Consider the following 27749-nt stretch of genomic DNA (forward strand, 5'->3'; position numbering starts at 1 on the left):
GTTGAACAGCTGATTGAGTAACTCAGCAGCGTTTTTGTTGTTTTGGCGTGGTTACGGCCATCAGTAACCCATTTCTGTGACAGATAATAAATCTGTTAAACTGGTTTACGCTTCCTCATCCTTCTGATACATCCTGATCGCTACAATATAAACAGACAATTTCTCAGTTGAGTGAGTGCGTGTGCTTGCATGTGAGCATGCACATGTGTGTTTGTGTGTGTGTGTGTGTGTGTGTGTGTGGGTGTATGGGCACGTGCAGAAGTGAGTCCACATTAAGTGGACGCACTTCTAGACGCTTGATCCATAAGGCTGGTCTTCAATCTCTGTTTAAAACTACTAATAGACAGTGAAGATTTAGCAATACGTATATGAGAATTCCAGAGAGAGGAACCTCTGTCTTTGATGGAGAACTGAGTGCTATTGGTACGACTGAATGAAGAATGGAGATCCTCAAATTGTCTGGTATTATAGTTATGAATTTGTGAATTGGTGTTAAAAAATCTTTGAAAGTACTTGGAAGTATATTTGCAAGATAAGTGCATTTGTAAATGAAAGCACATGATTGGAGTATGTTAATATCATAGATGGATAATACATTTAATTTTTTAAACAAAGGGGCAGATGGGGCCAAATAGGAGGCAGAAGTAGCTATTCTTACAAACTTCTTTTGAGTAATGAGTAATTTGTGTAAATTTGATGAATATGTACTTGCCCAAACAATGTTATCATAAATGAGATAAGGATAAATTAAACTGTAATAAAGAGTAACGAGACAAGCCTGATGGACCAAACCTCTGATTCTTCTGATGATACCAAGGGATCTAGAGATTTTGTTAGTTACAGAATGTATAAGCTCTTTCAAGGACAAATTCTCATCCACAAAGACACCTAGAAATTTGGTGGATGAAACCTGATTGATTGTAATACCACCAATAGAAATCTTAGCTTTTTGCGGACAATATTTTTCGTTTTTACTTGCAAATACAATAAAATTAGATTTGTTAACATTTAACGACAACTTATTTGCAAGGAACCATTTTGAAAGCATTGCTATACCAGAATTAGCTTGCTCAATAAGTGAATCAAAATTTCTGTGAGTTAGTATCAAATTGGTATCATCAGCAAATAAGATTGGTGTAAAGGATGAAGATACAATAGCCAGGTCATTTACATAAATGAGAAATAAAAGGGGTCCTAGTATTGATTCCTGAGGGACTCCACATGACATCTTAACATTGGAAGAAAAACAACCGCTGGCATGCACATGTTGTTCGCGGTTATGAACATAACTTGACAACCATTTCAAAGTAATATGATGGAAACCATAATGATGTAATTTGTCAAGTAATATAGTATAATCTACAGTATCAAAGGCTTTGGAAAGATCTATGAAAATGCCAAGAGCAAATTCTTTATTATTAATAGCAGTATAGATTCTTTCCACCAGTTGTAATAGGGCCATATCTGTGGATATTGTCCAAATTGTTTCCAAATGCTCTGAAACGTGCTCTAAACCAGTTTCTGGAAGAACTTTCTCGGACGTGGCACTTAGTACTTCTCTCCATTCGTGGTCCGCCTCCATGTTTGTTCTGAAGGTCCCACGTGGTGCTCGCTCACGGTTCATAATACGAGTCCGAGACCACCAGGAGAGAGTTTAGAATATTCTGGAGGGTAGAACGGCGTCGTTCGGCTCGAGTTTTGACCGCTAAATCGCTCGTGTCGGGACTTCCAGCTGAGGACCGGTGATCGATGAACAAGTGTCCGATAATGGTGCGCCTTTCTCGGACTTGGTCGGCTGGAAGTCCCGGTCCTCGGCCTGGTTGTCATGAATTTTAGAGGACCTCCAGCGGGGTCTGTGGGACCCCAAAGACGCTCATCCACGGTTGTTTCACCTCTCCAGCACCTTCCAGGGCTGAGAAACCAGCCATCAGCCTGTGTGTGCAGGACCTCACAAACTGTCCAAACTTTCCAAAAACAAATTATTTTGAACAATTTCCCAGTGTGTTTTAGTGTCCTGACACGTGTTTTGAACCACTGACTGCGTAAACAGCCGAGGATGACACGTTGTCTTTGTTTTCTTTAGATCAGAATCTCAGGGCATGGTCTGGCTCTCTCGGTCCGGTTCTGGGTCCATCTGCCTCCGGGGACGACCCCCACGGTCTCAGCGCCACTTGGCAATGGATCTAAGCCCCGTGATGCTCGGCGGGCCTCCCCGCGAGCCTCTGGTCCAGCTGGTCCGGGGTCTCTCTGAACCTCTTAGCTTCCTCCTCCGTCGGGGAACGCTCACCGACCCGATGCTCACCGTCCCAAACACCCCCTGGACCCCATGCTCAAACACCCAGCTCACCGGCCCAACCCGGGGGTCTTCGGCGGATTTATGTCCGGGAATGGTGCGCCGTCCTCGGCCTTGCTGGGTGACAGGTGCGCCGTCGTCCCTGGAGGAAAAAAGTCAAAGATACTCAGATTTACACCAAACTTTACACACTTATAGGCACCCATAGGATGATGTTAAAAATGGGGTATAGGCTTCCAGGACCTCACGGTTCCTCAAATATAGCCTATAACATTTTTATTACACTTTACTACAAACCTATTTCATTGTGTTGAAAATGCTCTGAAACGTGCTCTAAACCACTTTCTGGAAGAACTCTTTCGGACGTGGCACTTTGTACTTTTCTCCGTTCGTGGTCCGCCTCCATGTTTGTTCTGAAGGTCCCACGTGGTGCTCGCTCACGGTTCATAATACGAGTCCGAGAACACCAGGAGAGAGTTTAGAATATTCTGGAGGGTAGAACCGCGTCGTTTGGCCCGAGTTTTGACCGCTAAATCGCTCGGGTCGGGACCTCCAGCCGAGGACCGGTGATCGACGAACAAGTGTCCGATAACGGTGCGCCTTTCTCGGACTCGGTCGGCTGGAAGTCCCGGTCCTCGGCCCGGTTGTCATTAATTTTAAGACGACCTCCAGCGGGGTCTTTGGGACCCCAAAGACGCTCATCCACGGTTGTTTCACCTCTCCAGCACCTTCCAGGGCTGAGAAACCAGCCACCAGCCTGTGTGTGCAGGACCTCACAAACTGTCCAAACTGTCAAAAAACACATTATTATGAACAATTTCCCAGTGTGTTTTAGTGTTCTGACACGTGTTTTGAACCACTGACTGCGTAAACAGTTTTGACCGCTAAATCGCTCGGGTCGGGACTTCCAGCCCAGGACCGGTGATCGAAGAACAAGTGTCCGATAACGGTGCGCCGTTCTCGGACTCGGTCGGCTTGAAGTCCCGGTCCTCGGCCCGGTTGTCATTAATTTTAAAGGACCTCCAGCGGGGTCTCTGGGACCCCAAAGACGCTCATCCACAGTTGTTTCACCTCTCCAGCACCTTCCAGAGCTGTGAAACCAGCCATCAGCCTGTGTGTGCAGGACCTCACAAACTGTCCAAACTGTCCAAAAACACATTATTATGAACAATTTACCAGTGTGTTTTAGTGTCCTGACACGTGTTTTGAACCACTGACTGCGTAAACAGCCGAGGATGACACTTTGTCTTTGTTTTCTTTAGATCAGAATCTCAGGGCATGGTATTGCTCTCTCGGTCCGGTTCTGGGTCCGTCTGCCTCCGGGGACGACCCCCGCGGTCTCAGCATCACTTGGTAGCGGATCTAAGCCACGCGATGCTCGGCGGGCCTCCCCGCGAGCCTCTGGTCCAGCTGGTCCGGGGTCTCTCTGAACCTCTCGGCCTCCTCCTCCGTCGGGGAACGCTCACCGACCCGACGCTCACCGTCCCAAACACCCCTGGACCCCATGCTCAAACACCCAGCTCACCGGCCGAACCCGGGGGTCTTCGGCGGATTTGTGTCCGGGAATGGTGCGCCGTCCTCGGCCTCGCTGGCTGACAGGTGCCCCCTCGTCCCTGGAGGAAAAAAAGTTAAAGATTCTCTGATTTACACCAAACTTTATACACACAGACACAGACGCAGACACAGGTGCAGACACAGGTGCATATGTCGCGGCTGACAGCGACTGAACTATGATTTTAACAGTTTTTTTTATCAGAAACATTGTGGACAGTGAACTGTGTGTGTGTGGGAGAGCATTGAACTGGGACTTGGCTGTCAATTGCACAGGGGTGGGTGTGTCTTCCCTTGTGCTCTGTTCACAGGTGAAGCGAATCCTGCAATCAGGGCTCTCAGGTGGACAGCGGTGATTAAAAAGAGGAAACAGATGCGGCAGAGAGGACGCACGGCAGAGAAGCCAAGGTGCTGGAGGCTGGACGCAGACGGAGATTGAGATTGAGATTCCTGCTCGCCTTCCCGGACGTGGACAGGACCCCCGGCTTGATCACCGCATCTGTTTGGGAACATCGCTCTCTATTTACCCACATAGAGGGACGGTCTACCCTGGAGCTTGAGAACCAGTGAGTTTTAACTTCTCATGATTCAGTCCACTGATCGCACTCTTTTCCTGCCTTCCAGCCTGGTTTGACTGGCCGACGCTGCTTCTCTCCTGACGTTGAGAGTCTGCCGGACCCCACCCCCTCACCTGCCGGACTGATCCCACATCTGCTTTCCTGGTGCGGGACGCCAGAGCTCCCCCAGCGCCCGCAGCCAGGCGCGCAGAGACTGTAGGCCCTGGGCGGGCCAGTACAGACTGTTGGCTCATTGTATGGCCACGGGTTTTTACCACTGACTTTTATCATAGAGTTTTACTTATTGTCCTTTTTAATATATTGTCTCGGCTGAGCATTTTTAATTCTTATTCGTTTTAGGTGCCACTGACTGACATCATTATCTGGGGGATACGAGGTTTGATTGTAGGAGGCGGGGTTGAAGGGGTTTGGGGCCACCATAGACGTTTCCCGAGACCTGCTTTTAACGGTGTTGCGTGTGTGTTTTGGGAACTTTTGTCGAGTTACCATTGGTGGATGCCTTGATCCTTGCTGTGATCCTTTGGTTCTGAGATTGCTTCCTTGCAGTGCAGTGGTGTATCTAGGTCTCGGTCTAATTCCGGTGGCCAAGCTATTTAATTTGAGCCCCCTCCTCCCGTTGTTGATTTTAATATTATTGGTTGCAGATCTTAACCCCCAGTTTTCTTTTACTCCAGTGAGCCGAAAACATTTTACTTGTGTTGTTCACTATTGAATAAAGTGTTGTAACCTTCCACTTGCCTCTGTGGTCTATTGGGGATCGAAAAGAACCTACCGATTGTGACGCAGGTGCAGACACAGGTACAAACTGAGCGACTGCAGGAGGACGTCTGTCAAAAGGTGCAGGAAAAGTGTTGGTGTAAAATCCCCCAGGGCTGCAACACGGTTTAATAAACGTTAACAAGTGTTTTAAACCGTTATTGACTAGATCCATCGTCAAAATCTAAATGAACCGACAGGTTCAGGAGACGTATGAAGTAGAAATGAGCGGTTCTTAAAATCAGCTGGTTAGACTTTCACGAATCTAAATGTTGTAATGTAAAACAAGTTTTGACACTATCATTTTATCAAGATCGAGCTCATGAGAATAAAATCTTTATTTTTCATGTTAATAAATGTGTTTTTAGATAAACTACTTTGTATCTTGTGTTAATTTTCATGAAATTATTTTTAACATGTTTTTAAACCTGAACGCTCCACACAGAGTTCACATATTTATCATTCTGTCTCCTAAAGTCTCTGTTTCTGTGTCATGTTAATGTTTTTCAGAACAAAGTTATTTATATTCTAGTTTTATTCATTCACTGATTTCTTAATTCAAACAAATTATATGGATCAATGATAAATGCATCAACATTAAAACATGTTGGGTTTATTGTATTGTTACTTAAATCTTATTGTTTGTAAACCACAAATCATTTAAAACCACAAACTGGAAACTTTGATGCAGGTTGAAGCTTCACTCGTGGATTCTGCAGGACATTTACACAAATGTGACAGAAACCAGTGTTTTGGTCGGAACCGTCTGAACTCCATGTAATAAAAACGTGTTTGGACTGAACTTTGCCCTCTGACAGTAAAAGTGTTAAACTTTAACTTTTCTAAATTGCTTCTGATTTCAGCAGATGAAGCTGCGACGCAGTTGGAGCAGCTGGTGAGTAAAACCTCCCTATTAACTGCAGGAACAAGTAACTCGGTATTTTGTAAGAAGTTGTTTAAGAACCACTTAATGAAACGTTTTGAAGTTTCTTCTTTCGTCAAAATGTCTTAGTTTAGTTTCTGGAAAGTATTCCGTCGTTCCTGGAAACACCAAAGTAACGAGAGAAACATTAGATGACAGAATAAGAAGGTTTGTAGTTCCGGTTTGATTGTGTTTTTGAGCTGTTTTTATTTCCTATCTTTATTTTTCCTGTGATATTTTACATCTTAACACCGTGAAGGTTCAAGTTAATAAACGTGGCTCCGTGACGCGTTCAAGGAACCCTGGTTTAATGATTAATCCATTTATGAGCGACACCATAAACTTCTGCAGGGACTTTATTATTAAACTTTGACCTTTTCCTCTGATTTAGAAAATGTTTAACTGTAAATAAATCCTGCAGCAGGAGGAGCTGCAGAAGTCGTTTACAGAAATGTTCAGGCCTGATTTTAAGGTTTATTTATTCCAGTTACATCACACGTCCATCCGTCTGGAAAGCACAGATTTATCACAAACAAACCAATGAACTTAATGTGGAGCCTTTTTCTCAGTCAGATGTCAAGCTATCATTTTAGTTTTTATTAGTTTTAGTCAAGTTCATTCTCCTTTCAGTCGTGTCAAGTTTCAGTCGACTAAAAGTCTATTTTAGTCAGAATTGTCCATTTTAGTCTATTAGAGATGACTCTCAGTTTCAATTCTCTCTTATCGTCAGTATCAGTAAAACCTCTTTCTTCAACCTCAGGAGTTTTGACAAAGTCCTTCAGGAAAAATGGGTGAAAGAATGTATTTCATGATTAGTGGTGTTTTAATAAAGTTTCTGTCTACAGATTCAGAGGTCGGTGTTTGTGGTTCATGTCTCTGAATGACTGAAGTCCAGAAGATGGATGATTGTGTGGAGAAAGAGGAGGAGAGACCAGAGTCTCCAGGATCCACCAGTGTCTCTATGAAGAGTGACTGGTCCAATGAAAAACCTCCAGACTTCAGTGAAGAACCTGGACCTTCAGACACAAAGTAAGACAACTGTTGCTACCTGATTTTATGACTCATCATGACTTTATATTTTCTGTATGTGCTGGTTTATTTGAAGTTTTAGTTTATTCAAACATCACTCACTCCTTCTGGTTCCTGTTTTTCCACCACGGAGTCTTCTGTGTTCCTCAACCACGTGGTCCTGCTGGTTCAGAGACCAGAGTGGTTTTCTGCATCACTCTGTGAGAGGATTTTCCTAATCTTTGCAATATTACGGAGATGGAAAAATGCTATTTTACAAACCTGATTGACATATGGTTTAAACGACAAATCCTGATCGAAAATAACACCCAGGTTTCTCACAGTTGCACTGGAAGCCATCGCAACACCATCTAATCCCTTCCTAAGATGCTCTGGACCAAGAATGATAACCTCTGTTTTATCTGAATTTAGAAGCAGGAACTTTCCGGCCATCTGGTCCTTGATGTCATATCCCCTATCTTTTGGACGCTGGTTCTTCAGACGGAGCACAGACCAGTCGGCTTCATCGGAAAATCTGGGATCCAGAACAAACTCTCCACAAGGTGAGACCGTCCATCCGTCTGGATCTGGACCCTAGTGGTCTGTAGAGGACCTGCAGGTCTGGATCTGGACCCTAGTGGTCTGTAGAGGACCTGCAGGTCTGGATCTGGACCCTAGTGGTCTGTAGAGGACCTGCAGGTCTGGATCTGGACCCTAGTGGTCTGTAGAGGACCTGCAGGTCTGGATCTGGACCCTAGTGGTCTGTAGAGGACCTGCAGGTCTGGATCTGGACCCTAGTGGTCTGTAGAGGACCTGCAGGTCTGGATCTGGACCCTAGTGGTCTGTAGAGGACCTGCAGGTCTGGATCTGGACCCTAGTGGTCTGTAGAGGACCTGCAGGTCTGGATCTGGACCCTAGTGGTCTGTAGAGGACCTGCAGGTCTGGATCTGGACCCTAGTGGTCTGTAGAGGACCTGCAGGTCTGGATCTGGACCCTAGTGGTCTGTAGAGGACCTGCAGGTCTGGATCTGGACCCTAGTGGTCTGTAGAGGACCTGCAGGTCTGGATCTGGACCCTAGTGGTCTGTAGAGGACCTGCAGGTCTGGATCTGGACCCTAGTGGTCTGTAGAGGACCTGCAGGTCTGGATCTGGACCCTAGTGGTCTGTAGAGGACCTGCAGGTCTGGATCTGGACCCCCCTCTCAACTCTTCATTCTGTTTTTCAGCAGATGCTGGTCTGCAGCAGGTCCTAGATGAACATAAGACCAGTCTGAGGAGCAGATGTGAACATGTGACTGAAGGAACTGATGAAACAGGAAGTAGAACCCCCCTCAACAAGATCTACACGGAGCTCTTCATCACAGAGGGACTGAGTGAAGAGGTTGATACCCAACATGAGGTGAGGCAGCTGGAGACAGCTTCCAGGATGAAGAGCCACCATGACACTCCAATCAGGTGCCAGGACATCTTTAAAGCCTTACCTGGCCAACGTGGAGCCATCAGAGTGGTTCTGACCAACGGCGTCGCTGGCGCTGGGAAAACCTTCTCGGTTCAGAAGTTCTCTCTGGACTGGGCCGAGGGCTGGGAGAACCAAGACGTCACCGTGGTGATTCTGCTCTCGTTCAGGGAGCTGCACCTGATCGGAGATGAGCAGCTCAGTCTTCTCAGGCTGATCCAGGTTTTCCATCCATCGTTACAGAAGCTCACAGCAGAGCAGCTGGCTACCGGGAAACCGTTGTTCATCTTTGACGGCCTGGATGAAAGCAGACGTTCCCTGGACTTCAACAACGGTCCGGTCGTGTCTGACTTCACACAGAGCTCATCGCTCAACGTGCTGCTGACCAACCTCATCCAGGGGAACCTGCTTCCCTCAGCTCTCATCTGGATCACTTCCAGACCTGCAGCAGCCAATCAGATCCCTCACAAACACGTGGACAGGCTGACAGAAGTACGAGGCTTCACCGACGGCCAGAAGGAGGAATACTTCAGGAGGAGGTTCAGGGATGAAGAGCGGTCCAGCAGCATCGTCTCTCACATGAAGACATCCAGAACCCTCCACATCATGTGTCAACTCCCGGTCTTCTGCTGGATCACTGCTACAGTTCTGGACCACATGTTGACCACAGAGCAGAGAGGAGAGCTGCCCAAGACCCTGACTGACATGTTCTCCCACTTCCTGGTGGTCCAGACCAAGAGGAAGAAGAACAAGTACCAGGAGGGACATGAGACGAGTCCACAGGAGCTGACGGAGGCTGACAGGGACCTTCTCCTGAAGCTGGGGAGGCTGGCGTTTGAACATCTGGAGAAAGGAAACATCATGTTCTACCAAGAAGACCTGGAGCAGTGTGGTCTGGATGTCCCAGAGGCCTCGGTGTACTCAGGAGTTTGTACCCAGATCTTCAGGAGAGAGTGTGAGGTCTTCCAGAAACCCGTCTACTGCTTTGTTCATCTGAGCATCCAGGAGTTCCTGGCTGCAGTCTACGTGTTCCACTGTTGGTCCACCTGGAACACAGATGTGCTGGAGAACTTCCTGGGAGGAGACTACACATACTCATCTCTGGATGACTTCCTGAAGACAGTCATGCAGAAATCCCTGGAGAGTAAAAATGGCCACCTGGACCTGTTTGTCCGCTTCCTTCATGGTCTTTCTGTGGAGTCCAACCAGAGACTGTTAGGAGTTCTGCTGGACCAGACGGAGAACGATCCAGAAACCATCCAGAGAGTCATCAACAACCTGAAGGAGATGAACACTGACAGAATCTCTCCTGGCAATATCTCTCCTGACAGAAGCATCAACATGTTCCAGTGTCTGATGGAGATGAACGACCTCTCAGTTCATCAGCAGATCCAAGAGTTCCTGAAGTCAGAGAACAGATCAGAGCAGGAACTCTCTGAGATCCAGTGTTCAGCTCTGGCCTACATGCTGCAGATGTCGGAGGAGGTTCTGGATGAGTTGGACATGGAGAAGTACAACACAACACCAGAGGGTCGACGGAGACTGATTCCAGCTGTGAGGAACTGCAGAAAGGCTCGGTGAGTCCAGATGGATCAATAACACCATCAGTTAGTGTAAATTAGCAGTTTAGTTCTTTAAATCTTGTTTTGATCTTCAAATTAAAACTTTTGAAGTCGGATGTGTTTGTTTTATTCTGGTTCACCTCAAGTCACCTCAACCAGAGGTTCATGTTTCAAACACTTGATATAGTTGATGTTTCTGCTGCTCAGAGATGAATCTGTGTAACGGAGAAAGATGAAACATCAGAACCACTGGGGGATTTTGTGGACACATGTACTTGGTCAGAGACCTTAGTTCTAGTAACTCTGGTTCTGTGATCTCCTGCACCGTCCTGTAACTCCGGTGGGGGGTTACTTTCCTCACACTTTAAGAGGAGAGCAGTTGGACTTGTTATTGTCATCCCGCTGCTGCTTCCACATGACTGCTGTGTGCTGCTGACGCCCCCCCCCCCCCCCCCCCCCCCCCACCTCTGGTCATCCCGCTGCTGCTTCCACCTGCCTGCTGTGTGCTGTTGCCGTCCCTGACTCCCCCAGTCTGGCCCTCGGCAGGAGGGTCCCCCCTTATGATCCTGGTCCTGCTCAAGGTTTCTTCCCTCCTAAAGGGGAGTTTTTCCTTGCCACTGTTTGGCTTAAGGCTTTTCTCCCACTAGGGGAGTTTTTACCTGCCATTGTTTATATAATAATTGCTCGGGGTTTATGTTTATGTTCATGTTTATGTTCATGTTCTGGATCTCTGGAAAGCGTCTAGAGACATCTGTTGTATTAGACGCTATATAAATAAAATTGAATTGAATTTAATTATTGGTTCCTGAAGACTTTTCACCCTCATCCAAGAGTCGACACAGATATGAAGGCTTGAAATCCCATGATCCTCCATAAACTGCTGGTCGTACCAGACCGAGACTCTAGATGGAAAAGCTCTGAATGTGACGAGTGCAGCTTCATTGATTATGAATGAAAGTTTGTCTGAGACAGAAGGGGACAGGTGTTTGTGTTGTTGCTGTAGAGGAGAGCAGCATGAAGACGTTTACAGCTTCATACGAGAACTGTCGTCTGGATATCAGAGCAGAACAGCACAATTCAGTCTCCTTCATCAATCTCTGATCAATGCTGAAGTCTCTGTGAGAGCAAAGTCTCCTTTAACAGACCTGAACATAAAATACAAGAAAAACTAATCCAGGTGTCAGAAAAACACTAAATATAGCTTAAAAGCTTGAACATCTTTTATCTGGATACTTGATAAAAGTTCAGCTCCACACTGGTTCACTTTCACTCAAGATGTTCAGAGTGAAAAATGTCCAAGAATAAATGAGTTTATGTCCTAAATGCGATGTTTTCGGATGACTCTGACAGACGTAGACGTTAATGAAGCCGGTTCCCTCCTTCATCTGCAGATCCAGACAAAGTCTGCAGATGTTAACAGAGGTTCAGTCTGGCTTTAACTCACACTTTATTACTTTGTTTATTTGTTTATTTATTGAGATCCCCATTAGCTGCAGCAGAAACTGCAGCTATTCTTCCTGGGGTCTTAACAAGAAAATGCAATACAAAAGAAAACAACATAGAGAAAAAAAAAAACTTAAAAAAATAAAAACACAGAAAGAGCAAAAAGAAAAAAAATATGTATACAAAATCAAGATATCTTAAGGATCAAGACAAGAACAGAAACCAAGTCAACTATATCCTCCCCACATATACCTAATATATACCTCATATATACATTATATATACACATATATACATACACACATATACACACACACATATACCCATCATATAATACTCTATCATATTCAACATTCCAAGTCAAATTCTATATTATATTCACAGACATATATATATATATATACACACACACACACACATACACATCCACACATACATAAGATGGCCGCCACCATGCTCTACTGAGAAGTTTGTTTGTTGGATTTCATCAAAAGTAAGATAATTCTTTGGAAATATTGTTCAAAGCCAGTGGTGTTTGATGTTTAAAAGGTGCTGAAGGCTACTGTGTCAAGTTGAGCAAATAGTTTTGTTTGACTCAACCTAAAACACAGTTAACTTACATCCAGCCAAACCCAGCCAGACCTCCCCAAGCCTAGGCCAGGCTACCTGCCAGATTCAAACCTTTTGCCCCTGTTGATTCCTGATGGCGGCAAAGACAGGCAAGTCGGGTCTGCGTTCAGACAAGAAACTGGACACCGAATTAAACATAGAGGAATGTGAGGAATCCAAAGGGAACCGGGAGATTCTCAGTGCAATAAAGAGTATGGAATCCAGGCTCAGCAACAAAATGCAAAGTCTGGAGGATACTATTGCAGACAAAGTGGCAGCGGCTGTCAAGGAGAATATGGAAGAAATCCGCCGAGAATTTAAGGAGGACATTGCGGACCTATGCAGCCGGGTCTCCTGTCTGGAGGCAAAGGTGATTGATTTCCCTGCCTCAGAACCACAGCTGATTGCCGATGTCAGTGAACTTGATGCTCGGCTGAAACACCTGGAGAGTGACCCACCCGGTAAGAGAGACATTTCCCTTAATGTGGTTATTAGAAATCTCCCACATAGAGACAATGAAGTAGTGACCAACTCTGTGAATTGTCTGATAAAAGACGGACTAAAGATCAGAGACATGGAGTGTGTGTCAGCTGAAAGGAAACAGTCTTATAATAACAAACCGGGAGTGATAATCGCCAAGCTCGGCTCTCAGGAGAACAAAAAGACTGTAATGGAGAAAAAAGCATCACTAAAGAAACATCCTGTGTATAACTCTGTGTACATAAATCATGACATTCCCCATGAACAGCGTGCGATGGAGTCCAACTTCCATGCCATCCTAAAGGAGATGGGGACAGATAAACTTACAGTAAGAGGTGGGCGGATTGTGAAAAAGACTCTCCATCCAAACAACACCACCTCTCAAGAACCTGCCTAGGTTGTCTGTGGGTTTTGGAATGTACAGAGCTGGAACACCAACACCTCATCAGATAACTATAAAACTCGTTCACAGTGTATTAACCACATGGGCATAGATATAATAGGAGTTGCTGAAACACACTTGACTGGGACCAATGTTGCCTCCATGACTGGGTATAGTTGGTTTGGGCAGAACAGAACTAGACTTCACCATCGGGCTCGCTCTGGATCAGGGGGTGTGGGCATATTCATAAGAGACAATATATCCCAGGACTACCACTGTGAAATGCTAGAAAATTCTGTGGAAGGCATATTGTGGGTAAAACTGACTGCTAAGCCCCACCTCAACATTAACCAAACATTCAGTGTGGCGGTGTGCTATTTACCTCCAGCCAACTCCACCAGGCAGGTGGATGCAGCAGACTTCTATGAAAATCTCCTCACTAATGTCTACAGCTTCCAGAAACTTGGCCCCTTTTATATAATGGGAGATTTCAACAGTCGTTGCGCAGATACTTTGGATTATATTGAGGGCGTTGATTTGGTGGGAGAACGGAATGTAGTGGACTTTTCATCCAACTCCTATGGTGAACTGCTCACACAATTTCTTATTAGTGCAAACTGCTGTATTCTTAATGGGCGAAATTACTGTATGAATGATTTCACCTGTGTGTCATCTAAGGGGCTGTCAGTTGTTGATTATTTCATCGTTCCCTATGAGAATCTGCAGTGGTTCAGTGACTTCAATGTAACCAGAAGCAGGGATCTTTTCACTCAAGCTGGATGTATTTCAATCATGGACACAGCCAGAGTAATCCCAGACCACTCCTGCCTTACCTGCGTTATGACCCTCCCAGCAGCACATTCTCACCCTCAGTCCTCCAAACAGAGGAACGGGGATGGGGTCTCTTTTACTGCTTTTGATTTGTCCACAATCCCAGATCACTTCCTGTCAAGCGACAGCTGTCAGGCAGCACTGAGGAACTGTATAGCCCAGTTAGAGTCCCCTATGGCCAACCAGCACACTGTTGACTCTGTGTATGCCAAGTTCTGCGACATTGTTAAATTGGAGATGCGAACACAGATACCCCACAAGGACATTATCATCCTGTCTGGTCGCTCAAATAAAAAGAGGAGAACAAAAAAGGCCTGGTGGACAGATGAGCACTCCTCCCTATGGAACTCTCTTTGTGCAGCAGAAAAGGAATGGACATCTTGCCCCCCCGGTCCTACAAGAACGAGGGCTAGGGCGATGATGAAGGACAGACAGAGACAGTTTGACCGCTCAGTCCAATCGGCAAAAAGACTACACTGGAGACAACAACAGGAGAATATCCAGGAGCTAGAAAGTAATGACCCGAAGACCTTCTGGAACCAAGTTAATCAGCTTGGTGTGGGTAACGAGCGGCATGATAACATCCCTATGGAGGTCCTGGGGCCTGATGGTTCACCACACACTGATAAAGAAGTAGTGCTAGAGACCTGGAGGAGTGAGTTTGCCAGCTTGTTTCAGTCTAATAAACTTAGTAACCCCACCCCATCCAGAGTCGGAGAACCCCCCCGATATAGCCCTGACACAACTCTGAACCAGCCCATTAGTGAGCTGGAGATTATTAAAGTTCTGCAAGCAGTCAAGAAACGGAAAGCATATGGTTATGATGGGTTACCTGCTGATGTACTGAAAAATGGCAATGCACTTGGTTTACTGCACAAGTTATTTAATCAATGTTTTCTTTATGGAACAATCCCAGAAATGTGGAAATTTGGTATTATCAACCCTATTTATAAAGGCGGGGGTAAGGATAAAAGAATACCAGCAAATTATCGAGGGATTACTTTGACCTCTTCTGTATACAAACTGTTTTGCTGTGTGTTGCACAACAGGATTTCTGAGTGGGCGGAGTCCAACAGCATCATAACAGATGAGCAAAATGGGTTCAGAAAGGAACGGAGTTGTATAGATCACATTTCCACCCTAACTACTATAATTGACTCAAGGAAAAAGCTGAAGAAGTCTACGTTCTGCTCATTCATTGATTTTTCGAAAGCATTTGACCATATTAATCGAGATAAGCTATGGGAAAAGCTGAGAAGTTTAGGTCTGAATGGTAATATCCTTAACTGTCTGATTTCTTTATATGAGGGTGTGAAATGCTGTGTCCGTATAAATGGAAATCTTACAGATCCCTTTCCAGTTGACATCGGTGTGAAACAAGGTTGTATTTTGTCACCAGTGTTATTTTCAATGTACATAAATGACCTAACATTAGCAATTAAGGCCCTAGGAAAAGGTGTACCTATGGAAAATGAAAACATCTCTGTACTCCTTTACGCGGACGATATAGTCCTGATCTCAGAATCAGAAGAGGAGCTACAGGAGATGCTCTCATTGGTTCATAGTTGGTGCCAAAAATGGAATTTAAATATAAATGTGGATAAAACCAAAGTAGTGCACTTCAGAAACCCAGCAAAGCCCCTGACCTGCTTCAGCTTCTCTTGCGGGTCTTTCCCACTAGAGGTCACCAAAGAGTATAAATATTTAGGATTACTGCTCACTGAGTTCTTAGACTACAATGTAACCGCTAGGCAACTAGCCCTCTATGCCAACAGAGCTCTAGGAGCAATTATAGCTAAAAGTAAAGTTTTGGGTGGTTTCCCCTTTAAATGTTTTACCAAACTTTTTGACTCTTTGGTCCTACCCATCCTTACTTATGCATCCGCAGTATGGGGTTACAGAAGTTACTCCTGTATCAATGCAGTCTTTAATAGAGCATGCCGCTTCTTTCTGGGTGTTGGTAAATATACCCCAAATGCTGCCATACAAGGTGACATGGGATGGAAAACGACCTGGCAACACCAGTGGTCATGTATTTTTAAGAACTGGAAGAGACTATGCAGTATGCCAGATAACCGGTTATGTAAGCGTGTGTTTTTGTGGGCTAATCAGATGAGAAATGTGAAAAACTATCCCCATACGGTACGGACATATTTCTCCTCTCTGCATCTATCCCACCTCGCCAGCACTGACCTAGTCCTCTCAAGTAACGATCTAAACAGGCTTGACCAAGCAGTTGCAGAGGCAGAGAAGGAGAAATGGCTCCTGCAGATAAATAGAGCAGAGGGAAACAAGCTTCGCACTTACTGTACCTTTAAGAATGCCTTTGATACAGAGCCGTATGTACAAAGTATTATGCCCAGGCAGCATAGAAGTGCCCTTGCCAAGTTTAGGTGTGGAGTTGCTCCATTGGCTCTTGAAACCGGTAGATATACCAACATCCCAATACAGGAGCGTGTTTGCACACTATGTAACAGCGGTTCCATCGAATCTGAGTCCCATGTCCTTCTACACTGTGAACTTTACAAAGACATTCGCGAGGACCTTTTTATCTCATTTTCAAAGAATCAGGAACATTTTCAAGACCTCGATGATGTCAATAAAGTATGTGACATTTTAGCAGCTAAACATCTCTTTAACGAATCAGCCAAAGCCTGCCACCTCATCCTAAAGCGTAGAGCAGCTTTTATATGTACTGGCCCTTAATTTCCCCTTTTCCTCCTTTTATTGTAGACCTAATTGATTAAGCCATTGAGTTTTTATTGTAATATGACTGTGATTTTTGTAACAGTCAAATGATTTTAATACTTTAATGTATGTTACTTTTTATCGATATGAATATGTATTGTGTCTCACAACTCTTAGTGAGTGGCCCTCAACTTTTTATTATTGCCAATTTTATTAATGTATAATGATATTGTACGCTGGGGGGTGACACATAAATAAAGCTTTATCTATCTATCTATCTATCTACATACCTACATATGTATACACACATACATACATACACACACTCATATATATCTATTCTATAATAATAGAATATAACATATATACTATATATATAATATAACACTACTATGCAATAATACCATTATATCTCATGTACTAAAAACAATCATATTACATACACAACTATTCCATACCGAAACCATTACTTGGACAGATATTTTTAAGTAGTATTCTGAATTGATTATTGTTAGCAAGTTTTACATGATTGGGTAAAGAATTCCATTCTTTCATTCCTCTATACAGGACTGTACGATTGATGGCATTAGATCTAACCTTAGGTATTGTAAAATTTCCAACAGTTGCATGTCTAGTGTTGTGACAGTGATTTTCTGCACTAAAAGAGAGGTTATCAAACAAATCATATGGCTTTTTTAAAACAGATATGTTTCTTATCACAATCAACAGTGAGTATATGAGTCTGTCTTTGACCAATAACCAGTTGAGTTTCTTGTGCATAGAGATTATATTTGTCCTATTGTCGCACTTGAGAATAGTGCGGGCAGCTCTGTTTTGTATAATTTGTAAAGCATTCAACATTTCACCATTAGCACTGGACCAAACTGCTGGGCAATAGTCAAGGTTTGATAGTATAAGTGATTGAATAGCTGTTTTTAAAATCCTATGATTCATATAGAATGCATGTCTTCTTACAATAAATATACCCCTCCCCATCTTTGTAATGATATTAGAAATATGTTTTTTCCATGAAAGTTTGTTGTCTACTATTACTCCCAGAAGTTTGGTTTCGTCCACTTGTTTTATGATGATGTCATTGACCTTGATATACAAAACAGGATTCTTATCAATATTATGATTTGACCCGATAATCATACAGTTGGATTTTGATAAATTTAGGGCTAGCTTGTTTGCTCTGACCCATTCCGCTATACTAATTAATTTGTTATTTATAATAGTTTCTAATTCATTATTAGTCTTTGCAGAAGCATATATAGTCGAGTCATCCGCGTACATCACTGTATTCACTTTTTCTAGTGCCCATGGTAAGTCATTCGTAAAGATTGTGAACAATAAAGGTCCAAGACAGCTTCCTTGAGGAACTCCACATGTTATGGTTTTGTTTTCTGAGTAGCTGCCATTAAAAAACACAGATTGCGTCCTGTTGGACAGATAACTGTAGAACCAGTTGAGTGCAGATTGCTCAAAGCCGTAACAAGCCAGTTTTTCTAATAGTATGTTATGATCTATAATGTCAAAAGCCGCTGAAAGGTCCAAAAATACAGCACCAATCATGTTTTTCATTTCAATTTCCCTCAGCCAATCATCAGACATGACCGTCAACGCCGTTGCAGTGGAGTGAGCCTTTCTATATGCATGTTGTGAAGTACTGATTATTTCATTATCTGATAAATAATTATTAATTTGTTCATACACAATTGTTTCCATCATCTTTCCAAGTATCGGTAGCAGGCTTATTGGACGACTATTTGAGCCAGAAAAAGGTAGTCTCTTATTTTTTGTTAGTGGAACTATTTTTGCTTGCTTCCAGGAAAGAGGACATGTGCCGCATGTAAAGCTTAAGTTTATGATGTGAACCAACGCTGGAGCAATGTCATCAGCAACCACCCTCAGAAGCCTGCTGTCTAGGCCATCAAGACCAGCTGGTTTGTCTTTGCCCTTTGTCAATAGTTCAATAATCTTTTCCGTGTTAACATTTACCAGTTTGAACTTAGAATTTCTATTTTTCATAATTTTATTTCTTATTAATATATGAGATATATCATTACTTTGATTAGTCATACTTTCTCTTAGATTCACTACTTTGCTTATAAAATAATCATTTAAATAATTGGCAATGCCACTGGGCTTAGTAATGAACTCACCATCCTTTTCCAGAAAAGCTGGATTGTTTTTATCTTTCCTACCTGTCAGTTCATTTAAGACCTTCCATAGTTTTTTACTATCATTCCCCACCTCCTTTACTCGATTCTCAAAATATAATTTCTTCTTTTTCCTGTTTAGTTTGGTAACACAGTTTCTCTTTTTCTTATATAGATCCCAGTCACATTTGCTACCGGTTGTAATTGCAGTTTTTTTTCATTAGATCTCTCATTTTCATACCCTCTTTAATTTCATTATCTAACCAGGGTGTGATTGTATTCCTGACAGTGAACTTTTTTAATGGTGCATGTTTTTCCACCAGTGGAAAAAATAATTTATCAAATTTAGTCAGGGCTATTTCTGGATTATTGGCTTCAAATACTTCCAGCCAGCATACTTCTTTCACCTCTTTAACAAATACCTCTTTATTAAACATACTGTATGATCTTTTCAGCACTGTTTTGGGTCCAGGTTTACCCACTCTAATATTTTTCACCATTATAACTAGATTATGATCGCTACAGCCAATGGGCAGAGACAAAATACTACTGCAAAGCTCTGGGGAATTTGTAAATATATGATCTATGCATGTGGCTGTTTTAGTACCATCTTGTTTTACACATATTCTAGTAGGTTTATTCATGACTTGAGTTAGTCCACAAGTAGTAGAGGCAATTTGCAGCTTGGTTTTTAATGGACAGTTACAGGCAAGCCAGTCAATGTTCAGATCACCCATAAAGTAAGCATCCTGACCCACCACGGTGTTATTCTCCAGCATTTCGCAGATTGTTTCTAGATATTCATTGTTGGCACTAGGAGGTCTGTAGCAGCAACCAAGTAAAAAAGGCTTTTTGTGAGGTAAATAGGTTTGTAACCACAGTATTTCAATATTGTAATTCATCATATCCGAACGCACTTTTACTGGAACATGATCTCGAACGTAGAAAGCTACTCCCCCACCATATCTATTTCTATCCCTTCTGTAGATGTTGTAACCTTTTATCTGTAACTCGGCGTCATCAAAAGAAGCATCCAAATGAGTTTCTGAGATGGCAAGTATATGCAAGTTATGTTCAAATAGTAGTTCAGTTATTTCATTAATTTTGTTTCTGAGACTATTTATGTTAATATGAGCAATACTTAAACCATTCTTAACTTTTTTATGTTGTGACGTGATTATATTTGTCATGGGTTGTAGAAAGAGATCTTAGTTAGGAGTGCTAGTGCGAGGGTGGATAATCAACCTGTCGTGTCTGAGATAGGCAATGTCTCCTTTTTCACGTGCAGCCTTCAGTTTTGGCATCAGTTCTTTTCGGTTCAGCCTTACAGCTTCAGTATAGTCCTCATTTATGAAGATCTTGGTGCCTTTCAAGTGTTTGGCTCTTTGTAGAACCGCAGTTTTATCTTTGTAGCACAGGAACTTAACCACAATAGATCTCGGTCTGTCTCTCATCACATCAGGTTTCCCTGTGCGGTGTGCACGTTCCACCTCAATCTCCCCTTGTAGTTGTAACTTCTGCAATAGCATGTCTTTCACTTTCACCTCTGAGTCTGTCCAGGTTTCCCCTGTGGATTCAGGTATACCATCAATGACAATGTTGTTTCTCCTAGATTGACCCTCCAGGTACTCGTGTTTGTCTAAAATGACCTGAAGGCTCTCACACAACTTCATGACGTCTGCTTGAGTTGTGTTGTGGTGCTCTGACTGTCTAGCTTGGGAGATTTTAAGTTCATCCACATCCTTCTGTGTGTACTGTATGCTTGTCTTCAAATCCTGCACATCTTTAGTTATTGTATCCAATCTAGAGTTAGTTGACTCCATGATTACCTTGACAAGGTTCTTAAAGATGTCTTGCTGCTGTTGTAAAAGAGCAGTGAACATTTCTTTCTGGTGATTTAACAGTTCATTTACCTGAGTGAGAGAAACGTTCTCCTCATCATAGTTTTTTTGTTGCTTTGGACCCATTTTCTTGGCTTGGCCTGATGCCAGGGCCTGGAGCCTGGTGGAGCTGGCTGCTGCTGGTGCTTGGGCCTGGTGGTGGAGGCTGAAGGAGCCTGGGCTCCGGCCTGGTGGTGGAGGCTGAAGGAGCCTGGGCTCCGGCCTGGTGGTGGAGGTTGAAGGAGCCTGGGCTCCGGCCTGGTGGTGGAGGCTGAAGGAGCCTGGGCTCCGGCCTGGTGGTGGAGGCTGAAGGAGCCTGGGCTCCGGCCTGGTGGTGGAGGCTGAAGGAGCCTGGGCTCCGGCCTGGTGGTGGAGGTTGAAGGAGCCTGGGCTCGGCCTGGTGGTGGAGGCTGAAGGAGCCTGGGCTCCGGCCTGGTGGTGGAGGCTGAAGGAGCCTGGGCTCCGGCCTGGTGGTGGAGGTTGAAGGAGCCTGGGCTCGGCCTGGTGGTGGAGGTTGAAGGAGCCTGGGCTCGGCCTGGTGGTGGAGGCTGAAGGAGCCTGGGCTCAGCCTGGTGGTGGAGGCTGAAGGAGCCTGGGCTCCGGCCTGGTGGTGGAGGTTGAAGGAGCCTGGGCTCCGGACTGGTGGTGGAGGCTGAAGGAGCCTGGGCTCCGGCCTGGTGGTGGAGGTTGAAGGAGCCTGGGCTCGGCCTGGTGGTGGAGGCTGAAGGAGCCTGGGCTCCGGCCTGGTGGTGGAGGTTGAAGGAGCCTGGGCTCCGGCCTGGTGGTGGAGGCTGAAGGAGCCTGGGCTCCGGCCTGGTGGTGGAGGTTGAAGGAGCCTGGGCTCCGGCCTGGTGGTGGAGGCTGAAGGAGCCTGGGCTCCGGCCTGGTGGTGGAGGCTGAAGGAGCCTGGGCTCCGGCCTGGTGGTGGAGGCTGAAGGAGCCTGGGCTCCGGCCTGGTGGTGGAGGCTGAAGGAGCCTGGGCTCCGGCCTGGTGGTGGAGGTTGAAGGAGCCTGGGCTCCGGCCTGGTGGTGGAGGCTGAAGGAGCCTGGGCTCCGGCCTGGTGGTGGAGGCTGAAGGAGCCTTGGCTCCGGCCTGGTGGTGGAGGTTGAAGGAGCCTTGGCTCCGGCCTGGTGGTGGAGGTTGAAGGAGCCTTGGCTCCGGCCTGGTGGTGGATGGCTTTGGTCCGGGCAGGCGTTTCTGGGGAAAAGAGCTCGGCTGGTTAGACTGCCCAAGTAGGCTAAACAACACACAGCTCCCCACGTTCCAGATGCGCAGCGTTAGCAAGCTAACGGATGAGATGTAGCATCAACAGAGCGAGACGTACCCGCAGCCCCCAATAGAATGGGGGACTGATTGTAGGTTGAGATCGCTCTGGCTCCTTTTCTGGAACGCAGTGTTGTTATTCCCCGATCAGCCGGATGCTCCACGGGCAGGCGTTTCTGCTCTGCTTGGAGTTGATGGTAGCCGCCGCCGCCGCTGCCCGGTGGTGGAAGCCGCCGCCGCCGCTGCTGCGGCTGCTGGCCCGGTAGCGTTAGCCGCCGCCGCCGCCGCCGCTGCTGCTGCCTCGGTGGTGGAAACCGCCGCCGCCGCTGCTGCCCCGGTTGTGTTAGCCGCTGCCTCGGTGGAGAAAGCCGCCGCTGCTGCTGCTGGCCCGGTGGTGGAAACCTTAGCTCTGCTCAGGTGCTTCTGCTCAGCTGCTCTGCTCAGGTGCTTCTGCTGACAACTGACATCATGTTTTCTCTCATCACAGATTTGTTGATTGTTATCTCTCAGAGACTCACTGTGAAGTTGTTGCGTCCGCTCTGAAGTCCAACCCCTCCCATCTGACACAACTGGACCTGAGTCAGAACTGGTACCTGGGGGATCCAGGAGTGAAGGTTCTGTCTGGTGGACTGGAGAGTCCAAACTGTAGACTGGAGACTCTGAGGTCAGTTCATGGAGACGTTTACACATTTATCCACTTATCGGATAGGTTCGCCCTGGTCGGATCCAAACACGACGACGACGCCGTTGCCAGGCAACCCTTTGTCTTGGTTGGAGATAAAGTTGATGTAAAGTTGCAGAGCTCCCAGCATTCCTTCTCCTCTGCTCCTCCACATAATACAGCGGTTGTGAATGCAAATGCAAACAGATGAAAAGTGTTTGCACAAACGTAAAAACCTGCACTACTTTACCAGCATCCATCATGATCACAGCGGACAAACAAACCGTAAACTCATGACGCTGGTGACGTTTCTGTCCATAATGAGACGTTCTGAAGCCTAAATGTCCGTTTCTCTCCCTTTACCAGCAAATCTCCACTTTGGCCGGAGTTTTCAGGAATGATGGTTTTTGGAGACTTTGAGCTTCGTTTTGGTGTAAACGAACGACTAAAACGCATGAAAACACCAGTGTAGGAGCAGGGATGTATTGTCTCACCATGTATTGGGTGTCGGTGTGGAGGTGTGTCTGTGCGTGGGTGTGTCACTGGGGCAGAGTGGGTGACTGATTAAGATCACCTGCACCTGCAGTGCATCAGGTTTTGTTTGTCAGAGAGAGGAGCTGATAATTTATGTTGACCACAATATAGGCTACGCAATATACGAAATATATGCATATGCAATATAGTAGAACATCCATTGAATGCAATCCACCATCTGTCACTTGAAAGTAAAAAAGTTGAACTTCGGCCAACAAATAAATATCCAAAGAATGCATCTACTGTATCATGTCGGTTTCTTGGATTCAGCGTGTCGGACAGATCTCAGCCAGTACTCTCTCAGCGACTAATTGTTTTGAAAGATAGTTGCCTTACAACCAGCGTTGTTGCTGCGTGTAAACGAGGCCTCAGACCTGGACAGGTTGGACTGACGGCTACAGGTGGAGCGTCAAAGTGATCGTCCTGACAGGAAGTGTCTTAGATCCTCCCGTGGGGGTTTAATTCACAAATGTCCTTTAATCAAGCAGATCATTAGTTGTTCAAGCAAAGACTTTTCAAGTGCAAGCGATACAGAACCTGATGTTTAGTTTCACACAGACTTCAGAATCTGTTGAATTAGTCTGATAAATATACAGAATTCAATCATTCTTATCTTTAACTAAAAGTAAGATATTAACTGATAAACTCAGTTGTAACAGAATTATTAGGTGTTTGCAAGTTAAGTCAAATTATAAATGACACATTACTAAAAGTAAAGTATTTTAATATGTTCTGCTCTCAGAAAACATCATTTGAACTCTTTATAACATACAAGGATCATTATGATAAAAAGCTCAGGAATCCTGCATAAATGATATCAAACTGGACACATGATATAAAGTCCAGCAGTTCTCCACAGATCCATTCTGGTGTTAATAATTGTTGCTAGATCAGCTTCTGATCTCTAAACTGCTGCTTTGAACAATATTTGAACATCAACACTAATCAAAAGGATTGGTGTGTATGTTGGTGTTTTCATCTTAATCTAGTGTCAGACTTGGACCAGAAAAGCTCAGGATGTTCAGTAAAGGTGAACATGTCAGAGGAACAACCAGGAACCCACATCATGGATGTAACAAAACTGTAAAACCTGTTTTATAAAGTCCAGATACGGTGGTGACCCACATGGACCTGATGACAACGTTGATATTTGAAGAAACACTTCTCTGATGAGACTGGAACATGTTTTACTTTCTGTTCAGGTTGGTGTGGTGCAGGTTGTCAGAGATCAGCTGTTCTTCTCTGGTCTCAGCTCTGAAGTCCAACCCCTCCCATCTGAAACTTCTGGACCTGAGTAACAACGAGAACCTGCAGGATTCAGGAGTGAAACATCTGTGTGGATTTCTGGAGAGTCCAGACTGCAGACTGGAGACTCTGAGGTCAGACATGTTTTAGTTGTGTGTTCAGATGAATCTGATGTGAAAGTTGTGTTGACACTAACCTGCAGACATCAGGCTGATCTTCTACTGATCCACACTGACCATCTGACTGCTCTGAGTTCTTCTTCTCTGGTGTCTTTGTTCAGGTTGAAGGACTGCGGTTTGTCAAAGATCAGCTGTTCTTCTCTGGTCTCAGCTCTGAAGTCCAACCCCTCCCACCTGAAACTTCTGGACCTGAGTATCAACGACCTGCAGGCTGCAGATGTGAAGCAGCTTTCAGATCTGGTGGAGAGTCCAGACTTCCAGCTGCAGACTCTCAGGTCAGTGGAGGTTGGACTCGGTTCTGCTGCTTCCAGCAGTTTTCTACTAAAACCAGTTGGTATCAAAGATCAGTGTTTCCAGTGAAGCTGCAGCTTCTCAGCAGCTGTTTTCCTCATGAAGCTGTGAGAGGAGGATGATGACAGGCTGCAGGATTGGACAGAAACACAGAGACAGCAGTCGGCCAATCAGACGGTCCAGATGTTTGTTGTAGACCAGTGTTGTGCTGGTGTTCACGTGTCCAGAAATAAAGGAGTATTCTATGGAGTAAGATCACTTCCAAAAAGATGTGTCCATGTTATAACGATTCGTATTCGTAATGATAAACATTTGTATGTAAATAAAAAAGTTGTACACAAAATTCTGCTGTCACACACATGAGTCTGATAAATTATTAGGGTTAGGATTGTTTTAATGTGAGTATGAATCTAAAAGCTGTGAGTGCAAAGTCTTCTGAATACAACTCTGATTTCTACGACTACGAGTTTTCACTGTGAACACGAATTCAAGTTTATGGGTACGAGTCGAAAAACTGTTGAAATGACGTCACAGGCAGGAACAGCATATACATAAGAAAAATAGAGAAACATATTTTCTCATCAACAAAACATGTTATTTGATTGTCTGAAAAATGGCAAAAATAAGAACTTTATTCATCCCACATAGGAGCAATTCATGTTATATCTGCTATAGAGAACAAGGTTGTGCCGAAAAACAATATATATCCCCCCTCACAAAAATAAGAAAAATATAGAAATATAAAATAATATAGATAAATAGATCAACAATTTTTCAAATAACAAAATAACATATTTTAACAATTTTTCAGACAATAAAATAACATTTGAACCATTTTTCAGACAATAAAATAATTGAAAAAATCTGAAAAATAGTCAATATGTTATTTTGTTACTTGAAAATTTAAAAATATGTTTTGTTGATGAGAAAATATCTTTCTTTATTTTTCTTATTTTTTTGAGGAGGGATATATATTGTTTTCCGGCACTACCTTGTTCTCTACAGCTGATATAACATGAATTACTCCTATGTGGGATCAATAAAGTTCTTATTTTTGCCATCTGAGAAAATTAAATATATTATATTTGGTGCCTAACTGTTTCCCGAGTATATTAGTGCGTGTGTGAATGAATAAATGAGACGTAAAACATTCATTTCTTTGTAGAAAGATGCTTTATGAAAATAAGTCCATTTACTTGTATTAGTTTACAGCGCAGTCTTGAACATCCAATATGGCGGCGACGTTGACGCCATATTGGATGTGGCAGTTGGCTCAGCACTTGATGGGGCGTCTACGTTTATATGTCTATGCTGTTATCTGCTTGTGACGTCATTCAACAGTTTTTAGACTCGTACCATAAACTTGAATTCGTGTTCACAGTGAAGACTCGTAGTCGTAGAAATTACAGTTGTATTCAGAAGACTTTGCACTCACAGCTTTTAGATTCATACTCACATAAAAACAATCCTAACCCTAATAATTTATCAGACTCATGTGTGTAACAGCAGAATTTTGGGTACAACTTTTTTATTTACATACAAATGTTTATCATTACAAATACGAATAGTTATAACATGGACACATCTTTTTGGAAGTGATCTTACTCCATAGTATTCCAGCTGACGGCCTTCCAGGATGTTCAGACACACTGCTGCTCCACTGCAGCTCTGAACTCTGAAGTCCTGGATGTGCTGATGGAGGGATCTCTGCAAACACTCCTTTATCTGCTCTCTTGTTCCCTCTACAGCTGATGGAGGGATCTCTGCAAACACTCCTTTATCTGCTCTCTTCTTTATTCTTCCTCTACAGCTGATGGAGGGATCTCTGCAAACACTCCTTTATCTGCTCTCTTCTTTCCTCTTCCCTCTACAGCTGATGGAGGGATCTCTGCAAACACTCCTTTATCTGCTCTCTTCTTTCTTCTTCCCTCTACAGCTGATGGAGGGATCTCTGCAAACACTCCTTTATCTGCTCTCTTCTTTCTTCTTCCCTCTACAGCTGATGGAGGGATCTCCGCAAACACTCCTTTATCTGCTCTTTTCTTTCTTCTGCCCTCTACAGGTGGAGATGATTAGAGCGTCCAGGACGGATGAGTCGTGTCCTGATCGTCCTCAGAGTTGAAGCAGAACCAGTTTGTGTGGACAGACTCTGACTGGACCGTGATGATGATGATGATGAAGATGAAGATGTACATAGTTTCTGAATTCCAGAGTTTCACAAACTTCTCATATATTCATTTATTTCATGTTAAGTCAAAAAGTCTTTATTGTTATTATATTATTGTTAAAAAACAGTACATCAAAATGTAGCCTTTAATTTGAACTTGAGTTTTGTTCAACAAGCAAGCACTTTGTCTAAAGTCTGGATGAGTTCTAGTTTGGAGGTTTCTACTACTAATGTAGTGATGGATAAAAGTCTACGCTGCCGCGGCGGAGCTGCTCAGCAAAGCAGCCGTCTCCTCCACCGAGTCACATGACTCCCCCGGTGTTTTCTTTTTTATTACATGTTTCCGTTTCATTCCAAGTTTTCCTTTTGTTGTTGTCGTGTTTTCAGCTCGTCAGGTTTTTAAAGTTTCTCTCCGCGTCACTGATGAAGAGAGAGAGTGAAGAGATCCGTGGAAATAACGTTTGTTCATGAAACACAAAACACAAATGAACTTGACTTGGTCAATGAATGTTCCTCAGTTTGTTCCAGTAAATATTGTAAATGTTTTCTGGATATTAAGATGATTGTTAACACTTCAAATAAAATCTAAAATCTTCAGTAAAACTTGTATCTTTTCTCTTGTTCAGTTTACTGTCGTTAATAAGTGTTTGTCTGTGATTAGTCTCAGTACCAGGAGCAGCACCGACCATGACTAGGAACTTTTTATTCTCTTGTTCACCATCAGCACAAATCTGACTTTTATTTCAATAAAGAACCCAAAAAAGTTTAAGCCAACATTGATGAACTGAATTGAATTAAAACACATCAGA

The 27749-nt window shown here is 44.1% G+C and overlaps 1 protein-coding gene across 2 annotated transcripts; it reads left to right on the plus strand.

Moving 5' to 3' along the window:
• On the plus strand, window positions 1–27665 carry LOC133442121 (protein NLRC3-like). Of its 2 annotated transcripts, XM_061720063.1 has the most exons (10): window positions 1–171; window positions 2084–4566; window positions 6045–6073; window positions 6946–7129; window positions 7541–7671; window positions 8333–10139; window positions 22351–22527; window positions 24261–24437; window positions 24584–24757; window positions 26836–27665. In XM_061720063.1, the coding sequence occupies exons 4-10, from the start codon at window positions 6981–6983 to the stop codon at window positions 26843–26845; spliced, it is 2625 nt and encodes an 874-aa protein (XP_061576047.1). In that variant the 5' UTR covers window positions 1–171; window positions 2084–4566; window positions 6045–6073; window positions 6946–6980; the 3' UTR covers window positions 26846–27665. The 2 variants fall into 2 exon arrangements, with proteins under 2 accessions (XP_061576047.1, XP_061576048.1); XM_061720064.1 differs by lacking the exons at window positions 1–171; window positions 2084–4566 and adding an exon at window positions 5776–5955 and having other exon boundaries at window positions 6042–6073.
• Window positions 27666–27749: the final 84 nt, after the last annotated feature.

Source organism: Cololabis saira, chromosome 4 (assembly GCF_033807715.1).
Source record: "Cololabis saira isolate AMF1-May2022 chromosome 4, fColSai1.1, whole genome shotgun sequence".
Lineage (NCBI taxonomy): Eukaryota > Metazoa > Chordata > Actinopteri > Beloniformes > Belonidae > Cololabis > Cololabis saira.

What these genes read in the sequence shown, in the direction of transcription:
- LOC133442121 (XM_061720063.1), top strand. Translation starts at nt 6,981, where the DNA reads ATGACTGAAGTCCAGAAGATGGATGATTGTGTGGAGAAAGAGGAGGAG. An exon ending in AGGAACTGCAGAAAGGCTCG is followed by an intron (nt 10,140 to 22,350) that starts GTGAGTCCAGAT and finishes CTCTCATCACAG; the next exon opens with ATTTGTTGATTGTTATCTCT. An exon ending in TGTAGACTGGAGACTCTGAG is followed by an intron (nt 22,528 to 24,260) that starts GTCAGTTCATGG and finishes CTTTCTGTTCAG; the next exon opens with GTTGGTGTGGTGCAGGTTGT.